Source organism: Ananas comosus, unplaced genomic scaffold (assembly GCF_001540865.1).
Source record: "Ananas comosus cultivar F153 unplaced genomic scaffold, ASM154086v1, whole genome shotgun sequence".
NCBI classification, from domain to species: domain Eukaryota; kingdom Viridiplantae; phylum Streptophyta; class Magnoliopsida; order Poales; family Bromeliaceae; genus Ananas; species Ananas comosus.
The window spans coordinates 380-20241 of NW_017893341.1; the positions used below are offsets into that span (position 1 = coordinate 380).

A 19862-nucleotide genomic window follows, 5' to 3' on the forward strand; every position below is an offset into this window, starting at 1 on the left:
CCCTCGTGTGAGAGACACATTTCCAAAGAATTTCCAAATAATTTATTGTTCAAATTTGCATCATAATCTAAAATTTTATAAAGAACATGAACAAAGCAATTTATTGTTCAATAAATTCTATGATTTATTGTTCAATTAGTTTAGTCTAGAGAAGGATCACTGGACTTATTTTAAGATTTTCTTCTGTGCATTGCTCCGCATTTAATGAAAACTCCAAATAAGTTCTAAGATTTAAATCAACTTTACTTGTCCACACATCATGCTGTTTTACATAAGGTCTTTTAATTAATAGTGCTCTAATGGCATTAGCTAATATGTATCGTCAATTAAGGAATGGATTTAACTCCTTTTCTCACTTAATCCTGATATTAATTTAATAGATTTTGACATTAATCACCATTCCAAACAATGCATTTTAATTTTAATAATAATAATCACTATCTTTGGTTCGTTAGTGAAAAACCATTAATTTGTGTTCCTCTACTTTTTCTCAATGTCTTTGTCACACCCAACTATATACATATATTTTATAAATATCATATGATTTCATCTATGCTTTTCCAATGTATCTTGCCACTTGTCGGTTTGGTGGGACCTATTTTGCGTGACAAAATCAAACATAGTACAAATTATTGCATGCACCCCCGATAAATAACCTATTTTATTTTAGATTTCCATTTTTTAAATTTAAATAAATTTATTTTAACAATCATTGATGATATTTGAATTTTGATGATTAAATATTAAGTAGATATTTCTATACATCTGGTGCATGCAAAAATGTCTCACTAACTTATCACTGGTCCACGTGTCCTCTCCTCTCTCTATATATATCTCACTCTCTCTCTACATATCTCTCTCTCTTAAAACCAACCTAAATCATAACCGTTCCAAACTCGAAGTACTCCTCGATCCCATTCCCACCCCTTTCCCCCCCTCTTCGGTTTCGCAAAACAGCAAAACTCCTCCGCTCCTTCCTCTTCTTCTACCGAAGCAGGAGAAAAGCGCTTTTCGAAGAAGCGGTTTCCTACTCTTCCTCTTGTTGTTGTCGTTGTTGTTGCTGTTGTGCGATCGATCGGCTTTTGGATCAAGCCATGTTCGTGAAGAAGCTCGTCGAAAAAGCCTCCAAAAAGGTAAATTAATCGTCGCCTCATCTCCTCTCCTTTAGATCGCCAAAAGAAACTTTACAATTTTGTGAGTGTTGATGAAGTAATTAATCGGATTTGCCCTACATGACACGGCATTAATTTTTGCGCCTTTGGCGCTTCGGGAACGGTGTAAAGCAGATCCTGATCAATAGTTTTTTTTTTTCCCTTTTTTTTTAAAAAAATTGTTTGAAATTTGAATACGAGTCATTTAAATAGAGCGTGGAAGCCATGTGGTCTCATTAATATCGAACCTCGTTTCATTACTCTACTCAATCTTGTATTTTCATTTATTTTTATTTTTATTTTTATTTTTATTTCTCCGATAATGAAATGATAAGAACAGTTAACAAAAGTACACAGTCAACATTGTTTAACGTGAAAGCGACCCGGATTAGGATACAAACAAATATATTGGCCGGCTTTTTCAAAATTAACGAGAATTTTTATTTTATTGTTTTTGTTTACCAACTAGATTTGTGCACTGTATTGCGCACCCTAAATTGTCCCCCCCATGAATTGGGATATTGAAAATGTAGTTTGCATGATACACGACATATTTCGTCGCCCTCGATTAATTTATATTTTCATAGTTTTAGAAACAACTTTGTACACTGTTTTTGTTTTGTTATTTATGCTCATAATTCAAAATGTTACATTATGGACAAAGTGGATGTGACATGATGGTCCAGGTCCATATAATAGCATCTTCTAAAAGAAGTTGAGTAAATTGCCAATTATGGGATCAGAGAGGAACTTCATTAGCAAAAGTTTATGACGTTTTAGATTTTTTTTTTTTTTTTTTTTTTAAGATATGCGTTAAAATATAAAATGTTGGTGCTTGGCCCCTGCACCATGTGGCATCTTGTAGGGGGAAAGGAGGGACCTAATCCCCCTGCTTGACAAATGACAAGGCACTGAGGGACAGGTGGTATTTAGTTGAGACTTAATTATTTTGCACGTGAAGGTCGGTGGACAGGGTCGGGAGCCCTTGAGATTGGTCAAAGTTGGTGGTAGATAAGTTTTGTTACACATAAATATTTAAATTTAGATTTTTGTTTTTTTAAAATAAAATTTAGTAAAGAAATATATTATTTTATAAAGAAACAAGACAGCTCCCGGCGAGGATCGAACTCGCGACCTTTCGCTTACGAAGCGAACGCACTACCACTATGCTACGGAAGCGGGTGCAACGGTCATGTTTTGATTTCTCATTTTATTTACAATTTTTTAATTCCTTTCCTTTCTCTGAATGAAGCATATTGGAGGTGGAGGTGGTGGTGGGTTCAACGGACTGCGCGCGGAGGACGTGAACCCTCGGGTGGAGGAATTCTACACTGTCACACTTGCACCACGTCATCAATAACAAGCCAATCACATTCCTTCTTTTCAAACAAAAGTACAATAAAAATACTTTTTTACAATCATGATGGGACATATATTCTTAAAAGGATTAATTTGATTGGTTTGTTACGCCACGTCACTAATATACCCGTTGCATTCTAGAATTTTTCCCTCGGGTGGGGTTCCACTATGGCGTACCCCTCGAATCCGCCTCCACTGCTTACGATCCCATCCAACACATCCTTGCCATCTCCACCAGGTTCTCTCTCTCTCTCTCTCTCTCTCTCTCTCTCTCTACCTAAAACCCGGCGCATCCTCTTCTTGTATATTAGAATGGGCTTTAATCGCCATGGCCACAGGGCTTCATCTCTCTCTCTCTCTCTCTCTCTCTCTCTCTCTCTCTCTCTCTCAAACCCATTAAATCCTCTTCTTGCATTAAAATGTGCTTAAATGGCAATGGCGACAAGGTAATCTCTCTCTCTCTCTCTCTCTCTAAAACCCAATGGCAATGGCGACAAGGTAATCCCTCTCTCTCTCTCTCTCTCTCTCTCTCTCTCTCTCTCTCTAAACCCCCTGAATCCTGTTCTTCCATTACAATTCCCGTAAATGGCCGTCGCCACAAGGTAATCTCTCTCTCTCTCTCTCTCTCTCTCTCTCTCTCTCTCTCTAAATCCCCTGAATCCTCTTCTTGCATTAAAATGTGCTTAAATCGCCGTTGCCGCAGGGTAATCTCTCTCTCTTCTCTCTCTCTCTCTCTCTAAACCACCGAATCCTCTTTTTGTAAATTATTGTGCTCAAGTGGCCGGGCCACAAGGTAATCTCTCTCTTTCTCTCTCTAAACCCCCTGAATGCTCTTCTTGCATTAAAATGTGCTTAAATGGCCATGGAAACAAGGTAATCTCTCTCTCTTCTCTCTCTCTAAACCCTCTGAATCCTATTCTTGCATTAAAATGTCCTTAAATCATCGTCGCCACAATGTGATGTCTCTCTCTCTCTAAATCCCTGAATCCTCTTCTTGCATTAAAATGTCCTTAAATCGCCGTCGCCACAAGATAATCTCCCTGTGTGTCAGTGTGTGTGTGTGTGTGTGTGTGTGTGTGTGTGTGTGTGAAATCCTTTAATCTGTGTGTATGTGTGTAAGAACCCTTTAATCTCTCTCTCTCTCTCTGTGTAAAATCCTTTAATCTCTGTGTGCGTGTGTGTGTGTGTAAAATCCTTTAATCTGTGTGTGTGTTTGTGTAAAATCCTTTAATCTGTGTGTGTGTTTGCGTGTGTGTGTGTGTAAAATCCTTTAATCTCTGTGTGCGTGTGCGAGTGCATATCCTTTAATCCCTCTCTCTCTCTCTCTCTCTCTCTCTCTCTCTCGCTAAACCCCCCTGAATCCTCTTATTGCATTAAATTGTGCTTAAAATGGCCGTCGCCACAAGGTACTCTCTCTCTCTCTCTCTCAACCCCCTGAATCCTCTTCTTGTATTAAAATGTGCTTAAATGGCCATGGAATCAAGGTAATCTCTCTCTCTCTCTCTCTCTCAACCCTCTGAATCCTCTTCTTGCTTTAAAATGTGCTGAAATGGCCACAGAATGAAGGTAATCTCCCTTTCTCTCAACCCCTGAATCCCATTCTTTCAATAAAATGTGCTTAAATGGCCATGGAATCAAGGTACCCTCTCTCTCTCTCTCTCTACCCCTGAATCTCTCTCTCTCTCTCTCTCTCTCTCTCTCTCTACCCCTGAATCCTGTTCTTGCTTTAAAATGTGGCTTAAATGGCCATGGAATGAAGGTAGTATCTCTCTCTCTCTCTCTCTCTCTCTCTCTCTCTCAACCCCCTGAATCCTCTTTTTGCATTAAAATGTGCTTAAAAGGCCAACGAATCAAGGTAATCTCTCTCTCTCTCTCTCTCTTTCTCCCTCTCTCTCTCTCTCTCTCAACCCCCTGAATCCTCTTTTTGCATTAAAATGTGCTTTTATGGCCAACGAATCAAGGTAATCTCTCTCTCTCTCTCTCTCTCTCTCTCTCTCTCTCAACCCCTTGAATCCTCTTCTTGCATTAAAATGTTCTTAAGTGGCCATGGCCACAAGGTAATCTCTCTCTCTCTCTCTCTCTCTCTCTCTCTCTCTCTCTAAACCCCCTGAATTCTCTTCTTGCATTAAAATGTGCTTAAATGACTATGACCACAAAGGTATACTCTCTCTCTAAGCCCCCTGAATCCTTTTGTTGCATTAAAATGTGCTTAAATGGCCATGGCCACAGGGTAATCTCTCTCTTTCTCTCTAAACCCTCTGAATACTTTTCTTGCCTTAAAATTAACAAGGTATTCTCTCTCTCTCTCTCTCTCTCTCTCTCTCTCTCTCTCTCAAACCCATTAAATACTCTTCTTGCATTAAAACAAGCTAAATTGCCATCGCCGAAAGGTAATCTCTCTCTCTCTCTCTCTCTCTCTCTCTCTCTCTCTCTCTCCATCGCCGAAAGGTAATCTCTCTCTCTCTCTCTCTCAAACCCTCTGAATCCTCTTTCTCGAATAAAATGAGCTCCAATAGCTCTATCTTTGTCTTCATCGAATTGTATATTTGGATCTTTCATCCCTTGAAAACTAGTTCATAACACCTTTTGTGCAATGAGTTACAGGAATGGACATATCAAGCTGTTCGGGAGGGATAACACACAAGCTCTGCTTCAGTCAGATGCTGCAGTCCCCAGCAAGTTCTTGCAGGTTAATTTTTTCCTTTCCAATGAATGCTATGAGCTTCTTTATGAAGTTAATCGATCTAGTTCCACAGGAGTTATATTTGGACCAAATTTGGAACTATATATATGATTTTTTGAAACATTTTTCTTAAAAGAAATTGAAGGAAATGATTGCTTAAGCTCCATTAAATATCACTATTGAGTTAGAGGAAAATTCACCTATGACGAGTTCATTGTCAATCCTCTAGAATGGGGCTTTTAGTCATAATTTAGTATCTTAATATATGAGTAATGACTTACTTGTTTATAACTTTTTTTTTTTTTCAGTTTATGGACAATCAAGGCATTCTTTTGAATGTTACTACTGAAAATCACATTGAGGCAAGTTTTTTTTTTTTTTTTTGCTGTGTGTAAATTTAGCTGTATAAAAAGATCTAATTTGTAAGGTTGATCATTTTAGAGCCTTTCTTTTAGCGGATAAGGGTAATATTCTGTTCTTGGTTAATTTTCTGTGAGTAAAATGTCTGTTTGCCTTCATTTTCGTTTCATCCATACAAGAAGTTGAATAATCTTCCCTTTTTTTTCACCAAACTTATCTGATTCTTATTAGTAACAGCAGCAGCAAGTGAGTAATCTCAAATTTACAGTTGACATACCCATCTTTCATCTCTCACCATTGGTTTGTTACTTCAGTTCTTGGAATCTTTCTTTATTTTGTACTGATGCTCGATATATGCTTCATTTCTAGGTTTGGGACATTGATGCAACACGGTTATGTTATGTGCACATCTTCAATGAAGAAATCACCTCATTCACTGTACTGCAACAAAGTTCTTATATGTAAGCTACTTTTCACCTCCGGCCATTTAAATGATCCTATTTATTTTGCTGCTCTAAAATCAAAATCTGAAATGAACAGATATGTTGGCGATCACCTTGGAAATATATCTGTGTTGATGCTTGATTACAAACAACAGCATTTAGTGGAGATGCAATATCGAATTCCTTTCTCTGAATCATATGGTAAAGTTATCTTTTTAATTTATTAATTGTTTTGGATCTTTTTAACAATTGTGGATGAAAGCTTAAAGTACTAGTGTGTATTGGTAAATTTTCTGGTTATTGAAGGTTATCATTATCTGGTAATTTTGTTATTTAACTATTATTTTGCTTATGCAGCTTTAAACAACCGTTACATTCATAATTTTATTTGACAATTTGTGAAAATAACTCAATTTTTCTTAGTTTCTCATTCTTTTGATTGAACAATTTACTGCTTACTTTTATGCATTTAACATTATGCAAGTACCTGCTCTTCCCCCACCCCAGTTTATGGAGTTATGCAATACTTGAGTTTAGGATTTCTTTTGAAGTGTAATGTGTTACAATTAGCTTAAGGTGCCATGTGCATTGCAAGGATAGAACAAAACTAAGGTTTTAATTCTGCTTATTTTTCCGTGTTTCATCTTGTGTAGAAATGCTTCATATTCTATATGTCCATATTCTAGCCTAGGTTCCTATTTTCTCTCCTGAATGTGCTGCATCTATTATTTTGTTAATATCTGATGTAATATGTTCTTCTTTTAGGCACTACAGCTGAAGTAGGAAATGAAACTGCAGTCATCTACATAATGCCACAACCTATGGTAGAGAGCAGGAGGTCAGTCTGTCTCCATACTTACAATTCAATAGGCTTCCTCTTTTATGAACTTAGATGGATTTCATGTTCAGTCGTAACATTAAAGTGTTAAACACATGGCTAAAAGTGTGGAAGTTTTTTCATTACGCATGACGTTATAGAATAGGAAAAGAACTCCGTACCTGCCAATTTAGTACAAACATGTTGATTCAATCAACTCGGGTTAACAATTACCAATCGCCCATCAACAAGCTGTTGTTCTGATCCTATTTTTCACTACTGAATACTTGTAAAGCTGTACAAGGAGAGTCAACAAGTCGTTCTATATTAACTCAGTAACACTTTTTTTGTAGCAGGGTTCTCATTATTTTCAGAGATGGACTTATAAGCTTATGGGATATTCAAGAAAGTAAAGCAGTGTTCGTTTCTGGTAGAAGTGCGCCACATTCATCTCACCATGAGCCTAAACATGTTGTATCTGCATGCTGGGCTTGTACACAAGGAAGTAAAGTTGTTGTCGGTTACAGTAACGGTGATTTATTTCTTTGGGCTATTCTATTCAATTCAAATCAGAAATATGCCCCTGCAAAAAACAAACATGAGATAAATGCTGTTCCAAATATTCCTCTTCTCAAGCTTAATCTCGGGTTCAAAATGGACAAGATTCCCATAGTTTCTTTAAGATGGGTTGCTGGTGATGGGAAGACAAGCCGAATATATATAAATGGGTTTTTTGATGATGACACTTATTTATTTCAGGTAAGAATCAATTCCATTATACCTAACTATGAAATGATTTTTTATCTCATCTTATATTGTCTTTTTCTTTTTCACATTACAACTATCTCAATGCAGGTATTAATTCTGAACGAAACAACAGAATCACGAACAATTAAGTTGGTGTTACCTTTGACTGAAGCTTGCTTGTCAATGGAGCTTATCTCGTGCTTTAATGACCAGAATAAACACCAGCCAAATGCTCTTGTTCTGTTGTTAAAATCTGGTTGCCTGTGTCTGGTTGATGATTCCCAAATTGAACGCTATCTAATACAATGCCAATCTAAGTCACCTCCAACGCTCCCAAGCCAGATATTGGTCAAACTACCTTTTGGTGATTCACCCATCACTGTTGCAAAGCTCTATACAAGCAACACTGCACCTTTAAGTTTTATGGATGAGGTATGTATATCTTCATTTACTTCTCTGAATTATATTTAGTTAACAACCCTGATTTCCTCATTGTTGAAGTTGTATAATTTCTTTCTTTGTGTAGGATAACATTTTATTGACCAATAAGTATGCTTACTTACTTTCAACCAATCCAAAGGAAAAGGACAAAAATTGTTTAAGCTCTGCACGTTTCAGCGAACTTTCCAAGATGAGAGGCCTGTATATCACTGGGCACACTGATGGAGACATAAACTTATGGGATGCATCATGCCCCCTTTTACAACTAGTTATATCAATAAAACCACAGGTACCCATTGTTGCTAAATGGCGGAGCGCAATCTTGATACTATTGTATTCTCTCTAAAAATTATGGAATTTTGACAGAATGAGGATAACAATTCTTCGTCAAGTGGAGCTCCTATAACATCATTGCATTTTGATACTTCTTTGCAAGTTCTTGTTTCTGGAGATCAAAATGGACTGGTAAGCTGCAATTCATGTTGGTTTTAAAGAAAGGAAAATCATTGTAGCTAATTTGTTTTTTTAGTTTAGTAAGCTAGTTATTGTTTCAGGTTCAAATCATCACCTTTAAAAAGGAGCAGCTGGCATCACAAAACATCTTTTCATTTCTGCAAGGTATAATAGTAAATTTTGGCATTTTGATTTTAAGAAGAATTTGCTTAATTTAACTTATGTAAAATATTTTTTGAATTTTTACAAATATTAAATTATGTTTTGACAATATTGAGGTAACAATGTTTCTGCCAACAATTTTTTGTCCAGATAAAGACAAAGTTCTTTATTTGTATTTTTAAGCTTCTATGTTTATATTGTTATCTTGATGAAAATGTAATTCATTTCTCATTCCTATGTTTTTACCTGCTGTCCATATCTTTATTCAGTCATATCTGTTCAATTGGGCTACAGACTTCGACATTGGATTTGAGATTTATTATGATCTGGTGGAATTTCATTTTAAAGTATCAAAGAGAACCTTATCTAACTGACATGGTCATATCCCTCCATTATAAACTAAAAGAGGGGCTGGCCTTGGGAACTGTTAGAGAAAAGTCATGTATTTGCCGAAAATGATTGAAATTGTTAGGCGAGAACCTATTCTCTCTATGGCATTTCAAATGTAAATGATGAAATAGACTACATTTGTGAATTGCTATAATTGTCCCCAAGATAATCTGTTTAATTTGGTTTTGAATGTAATACCTGTATTAACACAATACATGCATTTGATGATACATCAGCAAAACCAGGCGACAACTACACTGTTCATAGTGTCAAACTAAAGGGAGCTATACTATCCACCTCAGTAAATACGGACATCAAGCATCTTGCTGTTGGAACCGATAAAGGACTTGTGAGCTCTGTTCTTTATTCTCTTTCTTCTCGTGTTATTTCTGGCACTTATTCGACATTTGAAGTAGAGTAGTAAGATACAAAATGTCACTTTATCCAAAGAAAATAAAATTTATGTACATGCACAAAAATATTCTAATACCTGAGCCATCGGTTTGCATTTTTTAGGTATCTGTTATCAACATGGAGGATGCTTCTATTATATATCAGAAACAAATGCAGAGTCAGCTATACAGCGGTGTCACCTCTTTGCGGTTTGAGAAGTATTGTCAAGATGGCTCTGAGAAGAATGTATTGTTGGTTGGGATGGAAGATTCAGTGGTCTGGGCTTTCGAAGAAGATAAAGGGGATGCGATGAGCACTAACTCTATTCGAACGAAGGAGCCTTCTAGAGCTCTGTTAATGGAGATACTAGGTCAGTAAAACTTCCGTATTATCCGTTTTCATTTGAACTCCTGACATCTCGTGAGGGTAATATGTCAATATAGACGTACATATATACAATCATACATATGTACTAGACCTAGCATATCCTAGACATGGCTGAATCGAGATCAAGGGTGAAGAGAAAATATTTCACTCGTCCCAAATATAGGCTCGAGTAAAGTCATGTGTAACTGGGCTGGGTCATTCAGAATTCATCTAGTGGGCTGGCTCTTTTTTTCCCTCAGGTTATAATACTTACATGCATATGCACGCATATGCCTATATGCATTATACTTATATTTACGTATGTATTATATGTATGGTTGCTTATGTGTAGACGTATGTTCGTAGATGGATATATGTATATCACTATACCATATATTTGAGAAGACAATGAACTACTTTGATGTCTCAGTAATTGTCTGTTTGGATTCTTACTAATTGACCAGATGCACCCACGGAGACCGGATGGGTATCTAATTCCCTGGATATATCCAAGGAAAATTCTTTCAAGGAGACAGCATCAAATCACTCTATTTTGTTGCTTTGTTCTGAAAATGCTGTGCGACTATACTCCTCAAGCCATGCAATTCAGGTAGATTTTTGAATTTTTTTTGCACATATTTATGTCTTTATCTTATGTGCGGCTGGCTGAAATTGTGCCTCTCTTTCACGTGATCAGGGTATCAAGAAACTCATTCATAAGAAACAACTAAGCGGCAGTTGTTATTATGCATCTGTTCTCTATGGCCCTTCTTCCAGTATTGGACTAATCCTTGTCTTCGCCAGTGGCAAGATAGAGATAAGGTGAAGTGTTTGTGTCATATTATTGGATGACTATTTAAGCAGTATCTTTCTGAATACTGAACTGTATACTATATTTTAGTCTGTTTGAATAATCTTCTTAGGTGAGAGTCTCGCAAATTGTCCTAAGAGCATGAGGATAATTATCTGTCTAGTGGACAACAAGCTTTCAACGTCTGAATATCTATTGATATCATCTGCACTGCTGATTAGCTTAAGTCCCTATTTGGATGTATGTACATCTAATTTGGTATATCCCATTGATTTACTTAGGAAGCATGTAGTATATGATAGATGAGAAGTTTAATCAAATTTAGAATGAGATACCACATTCAGTCTTCAAGTCATTTTTTTTAAGAAAAAAGAAAAACTGCCTCGTAAGTGAAATATGCTGTCCTCCAAATCATAGATGGCAAGACCTTTCAAGCAACAAATTAAACTCTTAGCTTTCAATCGCACAAGAAAAACTTCATACTGAATATGTTACATTGAATATCTTGCTCCGACATCCAAACAGGGCCTAAAGTACAAATGAAAAGTATTTCCATCAATAAGGAGGCACATGATCATTGAGTGTTATTTGATAGAAATAGGCTTGTTGGGGATGGTTATTGTCATGGAAACTTATGATTTATGCTGAATGATTGGCTAACAATGTACAAGTTCTGAAAAGAATAGGTATTAAACTGGACGGTTCTAAGTGATGGACGTTCATAAGCCTTATCATGATGAAGAGCTACTCTTCATCGTATGCAGTCTAACTAATAATTGTTATGCTGGACGTCTTGGTGACAAAGATTCCCTTTAGATATGCCAACTGCTTTTTTCACTTCGTTCTGCCTAACGATGTGTTTAATCAGTACATGGAAGGAGGAATGAAAACAACTGTTGTTTGACCTCTATGGGGTGATTTTTCAGTACCTTCCTTATATTTTCCGCAGAAACTTTTTTCGGTTCCGTAATTACTATTTCATGGAAGGATAGGATCTGATTGCGATTCCTGTCCTGATTACTGGTTGCTGCAGCCTTATCTCTCTTATCTGTGAATTGTTCATTAAATTTCCTGATGCAGAACTGAAAATTGTTTTTCTTGTTTCATTTATTTCATATATGAAGTATTGAATTATTAATAAGTTTGTGTATCGAAACTTTAGATCACTTCCAGATTTAACCCTCTTAAAGGAGGCTTCACTCAGAGGATTTACATTTCTGAGACAAAAATCGAAGTTGCACAGAGCCGCTATATTATCTTCTTCATCTGATGGAGAACTTGTCATGGTAAACACAATGATCTTTTCTTCTTTTCTTTTCTTCTGAAAGAAAACAATGTCCGAATGGCTGCTCGTGGTTAACGTGACTTTTACTGAAGCTTTCTATTGATATTCCATAATATGATAGGTCAATGGAGATCAAGAGATTCTCTTTTTCTCAACTCTTTGTCGCAAAGACATCTACAGGTATGTTAGTTTTGTAAGCTCTTATAATTAGTAAGAGAGCCTAAATCTCTTTTTGAAGCTCTTCTATTCTTCTGTTCATATGTTTACTCAACTTGAAAAATTATTTTCCATTTTAAGCCTTAGTTTCAATAATCTGAGAAAGCAGAAATTCGTTGAACTCTTGAAGTTAGAAGACAAAATACAGGCAGTGTTTTTAATATCCATTGTAAGCATCAATCTTGCACTTGCCAAATAATACCATTCATAATTTCTTTTGGAGATGATTGGTTTTCCTCTCGATAGTAACTACCATTTTCATCTACCAATTTCATCAAATCTAGTAGAAAGCAATTATAATAAAGTTCGTTGTAACTTGTTAGTTATTTTGGGTCTTTTACCTCCACCCTACTAAGCACCTGCAAAGATTTTTGTTAGAATTTATTGTTAGCCAAGTTTAACACTGGATTTCTTTAAATCTCCGTAAGTCAACGAACTTGGCGAAAAACAGTTAGTAGATAACTTAGATCAACCTACTGTTAGTTTCATTAAACATTTATAATAAGGAATTTCATACAAATTATAGTTAATCTGGGTGAAGAAAATTGGTTTTCTATTTTTTTCTCCTAATCAAAACCCATATCTTGCTGAGAAACTTGTCTCAAACTGAAGAGTAGTTTCGCCAAATAGGAGAGCAAGTACGATATAAAAACATTTGCAAACAATTAGAATTGCTATTTAGTGAAATATTTTATAAAATCTCGTACATGTGAAGACCTTGGGTGGGACCCAACGTCTAAACTCTTGATTTTTGTTGGAATTAATTGTTAGCCAAGTTTTTTTTGTTAGAACTAATTGCTAGCCAAGTTTAACACTGGATTTCTTTAAATCTCTGAAAGTCAATGAACTTGGTGAAAAACAGTTAATAGACAACTTAGATCAACGGCAACCTACTGTTAGTTTCATTAAACATTTATAAGAAGGAATTTCATACAAATCATAGTTAATCTTGGTGAAGAAAATTTGTTTTCTATTTTTTCTCCTAATCAAAACTCATGTCCTGCCGAGAAACTCGTCTCAAACTGAAGAATAGTTTCATCAAGTAGCAGAGCATAATAAACAATTAGAATTGCTCTTTTGTGAAAATATTTTATAAAATCTCACACATGTGAAAACCATGGGTAGGACCCAACGTCTAAACCCTTGAAGGTTCATGAGATCTGAAGTAAATAAGTATTTTTTTCATACAATAGAGAACAGAATGGAATTGATTCAATTGAGATTAAAAAAAGCAAATACTTATTTTTAAAACTTTCGTGTTTTAGTTTGCATCTAACTAAAGCTCCATGATTCTTTTCAGGAATTTAGAGTTAATTAACCTGGTATTCAGAAGAGATATTGCATTGGAAGAAGAATCTTCCTATATGATGAATACTCCTAAAGAAAAGAAAAAGGTATTGAATTTAACTTAGCTAATGATATAAAGCTTGTTGTTCTTTAGCTGAAACATGAATCATATTCCAGGGAATATTTGCCACAGTAGTGAAAGATCTAAAAGGAAACAAGTCAAAACAAAACCAAGAAATCGATGTTGAAGATTTTAGTCCAAGTACTTCCGAAGAATTATCTGCCATATTTTCAAAAGCTAATTTTCCTCCAGATTCTGGGAGAAGGAACAGTTCTACAAAAGATGGTGAAGATGTCGAGCTGTCTATAGGTATTTTTTTTTCTTTTATTTATTATTACTAAAAGTTTAGTCGTTCTCATTTCTTAGCTTTCCTTTTATTTAAAGATGATATCAACATTGAAGATGGGCAACCAAAACATAAAGGGCCGAACTTTGCAGTTCTAAGCAAACAGAAGTTCGGCAAGGGATTACAGGCCCTGAAAGGTATGTTATGAAACTAATTTGTACTATAACTCTGTTTAGACTTGCAGTTATCTTTCACAGTTTCTGTAATTGGTGTCTGTCTTTCAATAATTACTTTGGCTACTTGTGGTTCAATGTTGAGGTTTTGACTTTTTAGTTCTTTTCAAGATAAAAAAATATATAGTATATATATACACATCAACTCATTCTCCATATATATATATACACATCAACTCATTCTCCCAAAAAAAAAAAGAAAAGAATCACAAGCATGATGTTAGTTTCATCTGAATTCCCATATCTGATCAAATTCCTTCATTTCGACTTGGTAATTGGTCAGTTAATGCCATGTCACACATATTTCTTTTTCATTTTCTCATCGAGTATATCAGTCATATATAACATTGAAATCTTTGTTTGTTGATACTAGACTTTGTGGAAATAACAGGTAAATTGAAACCCAAGACAGAGGAGAAGGCACATTTAGGAAAAGAGAAGCCTGAAGATGCAATACCTATAAGTGCAGTGGATCAAATCAAGATGAAATATGGATACTCGGCAAACAATGTAAGTAGACAAAATCAGAACAATTTCTTAAGCATCACATTTGTGTCAGATAAGAGCTTGCCCGGGTGATCCAATGGCATTCTGCACATATGCATGTACTTATATTGCACAATCTTTTACAGTTTTTTAGTGGTAATGGCAGTCTTTAAACTGAATTCTTTTTCTTTCAACACAGTATTGTCCTAATGTCTTATGTTGTGGATTAACAGGAGTCCAGCATTCCAGAAATGGCCAAGAACAAGCTGAAGGAGAATGTCAGAAAGTTGGAGGTAACACCACCTGTTGAGATTCTCTTAAGTTTACTCACTGTAGAGATCTTACAAATTGCCTTAAGTGTTGGTTTTCTAATATTATTCTGGTCTGCAACTTTTGTATCAATATTGCAATGTCCTGGCAGGTTTAACAGTTGCACCTTAAAACTAAACATTTCCCTAAGATTCTCCAAGGATTGCATGAAGTTGTCTGCAGAAAATATATTATTATTACTGGTTACTCTTAAAAAGAAAACTTGCCCACTACTTGCAGGATCTAATTCAACAAGACCTCGCGTTGCGGTGTTCTCATTTTTTTTTTTTTTCGCTTGGTTTGTCTTGTTGATAAAGTAAAGCTTGATTGTGTTCTCTTAGAATGTATTGTCCCAATTTTGCATCAGGCCATTGGCATGCGGACCTCGCAGATGGAGAATAACGCCCAATCCTTCTCATCGATGGCAAAAGAACTTCTAAGCATTGTAAAGAATGAAAAGAGTTCATGAAGACTCTCTCTCTCTCTCTCTCTCTCTCTCTCTCTCTCACGCACGCGCACCCCTTCGGTATTTCCTCCCTCCTCTATTTGTATATATATTTTATTTATATGTTTTATTTATCTGTAGTATAACTTCTATAAGTTGTTGGTCTTGTTTTCCTTCGGCGTGCAAGTCCATCTGCTTTATCTTTTACAGGGCGGATGTCATTTTCCTTCGTGGAAGTGGTTGTTGTTGTTGTTGTTGTTTTAATCTTTCTTTTCATATTCTAGCCATACTCTGATCGAACGTGTTAAACAGCCCCAGCATATATAGATTAGGGCAAGAGCAAAAATCTATCTCTATTAAAAGATTTGAGGATATTTACATGTTTTACGTAAGATGGCGTGATAATCCTCGAAGTGTGGGAACATTTTGAACATTTTTGAGCGGGCTGCATCAGATTTGGCAGCTAATTTTGCAGAGTTACGTAGGAGCACCTAATTATAAAAGTTCGGGAGTTAAGAAGGAAAAAAAAAAAAAAAAACTGCTTAAGAGCTTTGAGCTGAGAGCCTGTTTTGGTTTGTTCGAAAATACTCCAAAAAAAATTCAGGCTGGAAAAAAAAAAAATGTGTGTTTGGTTCACAGGAATTGTTTATATATTAAAATTTCTAACTAAACCAAACAAGTAAAATAGAAATAAAAAATTATTTTTTATTTTTACCAATCAGACATGCATTTATGGAAAATTTTTTTTTTTGAAACAACAGAAACTAGAAAAAAAAAAAAAAAAAACCTTAGTAAATAGTTGTCTATTATTTTTCAAGGAATGAAACAGGCCCTAAAAAGAGAAAGACCAATGGTGTTGGACGCGAATAACCGCTTAGAATAGCTTCTCTTAAAGGAAATAATTATGTGGAGCATTTTCCATGACAAATATAGTAATATACTTAGGCAGGAAGTGGACTTCATTTGTACCTGGTCCACCGGAGACTCCTTTTAGGTGCTCCATCCTCCTCAGCCGGTCAATTATCGGCCGGCCGAGGAGTTCAACCCATTTTCTACTTCTTCCTTCACATAGTAATATCGTCATCCAGCCACCGAATACCAGGTTTGTTTGGAGCATTCCTCAATTGGAGTCTCAGCATCTTGACATGCGCGACTCACCAGAGGTTATGGTGGTTGAGGGGTATCGTCCATGGCAAGCCTGGTTCACGACGAGTTATAACAAAATACAATCTCAAGTGTCTCCATCTCTCAATTGGCGGATGTTCTGATCCGCCTTTTGTTTTCTGTTTCTTTCCATGATCTCTCTACTGGTGGATGTTTTCAAAGCGTTTTCCCATCTGTTGTTTCCTAATGTTGTCTACATTGTCCAATTAGTATTTAGTATTGGACGTCCAATTAGTATTTAGTGTTGGACCTACAAATAATTAGATCTTTGTATTATTGGCCTTCAATGTTTAGAGCTTGGTGGTTATTTTGCTCAGTTCAACGTTTTTTTTCCCTCACTCCAAAGCTATCAAATGAAGCTCTACTTTATGAATAACGGGGTGTTTGATTACGCATAAAATAGAGCAAAAATTGTTTTCGATATGAAATATTCTTCCGCTTGTTTGATTTAATATAAAAATTTTTTATGATTTTAAAAAAATTAAAATTTTTGCTTTCTATCATTTTTTTCATTTTTTTTACCAAACTAAACAAATATATATTTTTTTTCCTTTTAAACCAAATAAATATTGATAAAAAAAAAATCCACAAATCAAACACTATAAAAGATTTTATAAAAAAATTCCACAAAAATTTACCTTTTAAAGTTTTACAAGCACCCAAACACTTGGTACAAACAGAGTTACCACAATCTAACTTACGAATACGGCAACTTCCTCTCACTATTAATAAAAAATGCTAACAAAGCTATTTTTTACAACATCAAGGGTCAGGTGCTTGTGTTTTATTTCCAAAGATCCAAATAATTAGGGTGACATTGACCTTGGTTCATTGTGGGCGACAATTAGACATGCCCCATCTCAATCATAGGAAACAAAGGATCTTTTCATCCCACTTCCTAATGCTGTACCCACTAACATCACTATCACACTCTTTGCTCATCTCATGCAACCAAAGACAAAATAAGATGCGGCTGAAGAATCCAGTCGAAAAGTTTCTGAAAGCACTAGTAGATAGTAGATACAGCATATGCTGGAGGTCCCCATTTTTCCGAGTAACAGAAAGCAATAACACCCACAACCAGAACAAACATGCCGATTAAAAAGCATACAGAACCAAGTTATTACCTCTCAGTTGAAGGCAACCAGGAAATTGACAATTCAGTCAATGTCGAAGCGACAACTCGCACTCATCAAATCTCATTTGCTGAGACTATAAGATGGACCACTACAAGATGGACCGAACCAGTAGAATAGAGCATGGAGAGCACATGTACAACAAAAAAAAAAAAGAAAAAAAGAGAGGAAATAGCAGCAAAGACAGAAAGAAAAGAGGCAGGAAAAATCAAAACACCAAACCTACAAGCAGCCTTTCTTTAGCAGTTAGTGAACAAAAGCATTTGAACACTAGGGAGGAGGCATGAAAACAAACAAAAAGACAGTAAGCATTTTCTACATTTTAGTAAAAGAGGATCCTACCTCTAATTGTCATCTACTGGAGTCTTATCCTATAAGAGAGCTAAAACGGAAATGTAACCTCAGTAGTCCAATTCCCCTTTCACTACCCTCATAGCTCAAAATACTTTTGCTACCTATTTAATCATCATCCTCATCCTCATCTTCCTGCAAGAAAATTAACAAAACAAGAATTATGATGATCAACAACAGTAGAAGATACAATTTTGATAATTAAAGTTAGTCCCCCTACTCCATAACAGAGCTATCAATATGGTTCCTAAACTCCTTAGTGTCAATTACATAAAGTGCCAAGAATTATCACTACCATTTAACCGTGGTACATACTCCCTTGTTGGCTTTATCCAACAAAGTTGCATCCTGGATTTTACCAACACATACAATACAAAACTAGCAAAGTTCATAAAACAAAAGATAAAGATAATTAACCATTCGTGTGAATGGTTTATTAATGTTAGAAGTTCAGTTGATTGGTCAATTAAGAATAAGTGTACACTGATCTAATGATCCAAGAGAAGTGCGTACAACGACCAGTTTGGTAGCTCAACAAAAGTATAGGGACTAGCTGAAATAAGCTTGCAGCCCATTTGATTTGTTAACTTAGGAGTACAAAAAGAATAGAACTTCACCTCTCCGCTCTCTTGTTCGTCGTCCTCAACCTCGGACTTGGACTTGTCAGATCCTTCTCCCGCCTCCTCGCTACTCGCATTCCCTCCACTACTACCCTCAGCCTAATTTCATGGTAAACAACAAAAATAAACATAAGCCAAAGAACCCAAAAAGATGAACAATTTTTTTTTAAAAAAAAAAGGAGCAAAAACAAATTTAAAGGAGGACCTTCTTTTTGTCATATGCGGCAATGTTCTTGAGATAATCCGCTTTTCTCTTCTCTGCTTTGGCTACATATGGAGCCTTCTCCTGTAGTTAAATTATAACAGAAAAAAATTAATTAATAGGAAATTAATTGATTAAATCCTAAGCTAAAATGTATATGGGCGATTTATCTTAGAGAGTGTTACTCACAGAGTCCGACATGGATTTCCATTTGTCTCCACCTGCTTTGCTCACCTAATTAAAATAGATAGACATAAAATTTGCACAAAAAATAACAGATCGAGTATGTATTTCAGATCTGAAGGGGAAAAAGGCTTACGACGGAAACAAGTTTGTTCTTAGGGTTCTTCTCCTTGTATTGCTTTCTAAATTCCTCCCTTTAGATCAAAAAAAGAGGGGAAAAAAAAACCTCAATATAAACAAAGGATTTGATCTACGCTGTGAATCCTGTTTACGAATAAATCATAAAAAAAGTATCATGTTGCGAGGGTTTACATGAAGACGAAGAAGGCGCTAGGAGGCCTCTTAGGCCGGTTAGGATCCTTCCCGGCCTTCTTCCCCCTCTTCACCGCCTTTTTTCCCTCATCGTCCGCCTTCCTCTTCGCCCTACGAGAAACCACGAAAAGGATCATCAAACCAGCCGAAAACCCTAGATCCGAAACCCTAGCGATCTCGAGATCGAAAAGGGCGAAGAGGACAGGGAAGGAGACTCACGCGGCTCCGCCCTTCGATCTCCCCGCCATGGCGCAAGCTGCGAGAAAAATCCGGATCAGCGACGAGACGACGCAAAGTGAAGCGAGATCGGCGCACGCGATAGTGAGAGGGAGAGGAGGAGGAGGAGGAGGGAGACACGGTTCTTACCGTAGGGTCAGGGTTAGGGTTAGGGTTAGGGTTAGGGGTGAGAGAGAGAGAGAGAGAGAGAGAGAGAGAGAGAGAGAGAGAGGTTAGGGGGAGAGAACGAGGAGTCGGGGGGGTGTGGTGGGGGTTGGCGATGCTTGCCACGAACTCGAAAACTTAGTAGGCGGAGCGGAGCGGCCCGGAACGAGGGTTTTGGGCGGGATTCGGGAAATAAATAAATATTGCCTCGTTGCCACGTCAGCGATCTGTGGGCTACGATCCTATTCGCCCGAATTTTCCCGCCACGGATCCCTCACGCGCGATGCGGCTACCCCGATTAGGATCAGGATCAAGCTCGTGTTGACTTG

The 19862-nt window shown here is 36.5% G+C and overlaps 2 protein-coding genes and 1 non-coding gene across 5 annotated transcripts; 1 reads left to right on the top strand and 2 right to left on the bottom strand.

Annotated features, from left to right (window-relative positions):
- The first annotated feature begins 975 nt into the window (after positions 1 to 975).
- Positions 976 to 15471, top strand: LOC109705694. 3 transcript variants are annotated; one of them, XM_020226443.1, is made up of 25 exons: positions 976 to 1133; positions 2404 to 2466; positions 2666 to 2748; positions 5115 to 5199; positions 5502 to 5555; positions 5923 to 6014; positions 6094 to 6197; positions 6762 to 6834; positions 7170 to 7572; positions 7669 to 7992; positions 8087 to 8290; positions 8368 to 8466; positions 8556 to 8619; positions 9243 to 9355; positions 9523 to 9769; positions 10230 to 10375; positions 10463 to 10587; positions 11739 to 11862; positions 11983 to 12041; positions 13378 to 13471; positions 13542 to 13734; positions 13810 to 13908; positions 14336 to 14454; positions 14664 to 14723; positions 15107 to 15471. In XM_020226443.1, the coding sequence occupies exons 1-25, from the start codon at positions 1095 to 1097 to the stop codon at positions 15206 to 15208; spliced, it is 3168 nt and encodes a 1055-aa protein (XP_020082032.1). In that variant the 5' UTR covers positions 976 to 1094; the 3' UTR covers positions 15209 to 15471. The 3 variants fall into 3 exon arrangements, with proteins under 3 accessions (XP_020082032.1, XP_020082030.1, XP_020082033.1); XM_020226441.1 differs by lacking the exons at positions 976 to 1133; positions 2404 to 2466; positions 2666 to 2748 and adding an exon at positions 2768 to 4958; XM_020226444.1 differs by lacking the exons at positions 976 to 1133; positions 2404 to 2466; positions 2666 to 2748 and adding an exon at positions 2768 to 4900.
- Positions 2259 to 2330, bottom strand: TRNAT-CGU. Its single transcript has one exon. It is a non-coding gene; the product is annotated as a tRNA-Thr (tRNA).
- A 2199-nt stretch (positions 15472 to 17670) lies between the features above and the next one.
- On the bottom strand, positions 17671 to 19706 carry LOC109705687 (HMG1/2-like protein). The gene is made up of 7 exons (XM_020226432.1): positions 19372 to 19706; positions 19153 to 19263; positions 18977 to 19034; positions 18847 to 18891; positions 18661 to 18741; positions 18453 to 18554; positions 17671 to 17970 (listed from the first exon to the last, which is right to left on the bottom strand). The coding sequence occupies exons 1-7, from the start codon at positions 19398 to 19400 to the stop codon at positions 17944 to 17946; spliced, it is 453 nt and encodes a 150-aa protein (XP_020082021.1). The 5' UTR covers positions 19401 to 19706; the 3' UTR covers positions 17671 to 17943.
- Between the last annotated feature and the right edge of the window lie 156 nt (positions 19707 to 19862).

Excerpts from the sequence above, each read along its gene's own strand:
- LOC109705694 (XM_020226441.1), top strand. The coding sequence starts at position 4,651 with ATGACTATGACCACAAAGGTATACTCTCTCTCTAAGCCCCCTGAATCC. Across the intron at positions 8,291-8,367 it reads TTATATCAATAAAACCACAG|AATGAGGATAACAATTCTTC; the intron begins GTACCCATTGTT and ends GAATTTTGACAG. Across the intron at positions 12,042-13,377 it reads TGTCGCAAAGACATCTACAG|GAATTTAGAGTTAATTAACC; the intron begins GTATGTTAGTTT and ends GATTCTTTTCAG.
- LOC109705687 (XM_020226432.1), bottom strand. The coding sequence starts at position 19,400 with ATGGCGGGGAGATCGAAGGGCGGAGCCGC. Across the intron at positions 19,035-19,152 it reads AGCGCCTTCTTCGTCTTCAT|GGAGGAATTTAGAAAGCAAT; the intron begins GTAAACCCTCGC and ends TTTGATCTAAAG. Across the intron at positions 18,555-18,660 it reads CCGCATATGACAAAAAGAAG|GCTGAGGGTAGTAGTGGAGG; the intron begins GTCCTCCTTTAA and ends CCATGAAATTAG.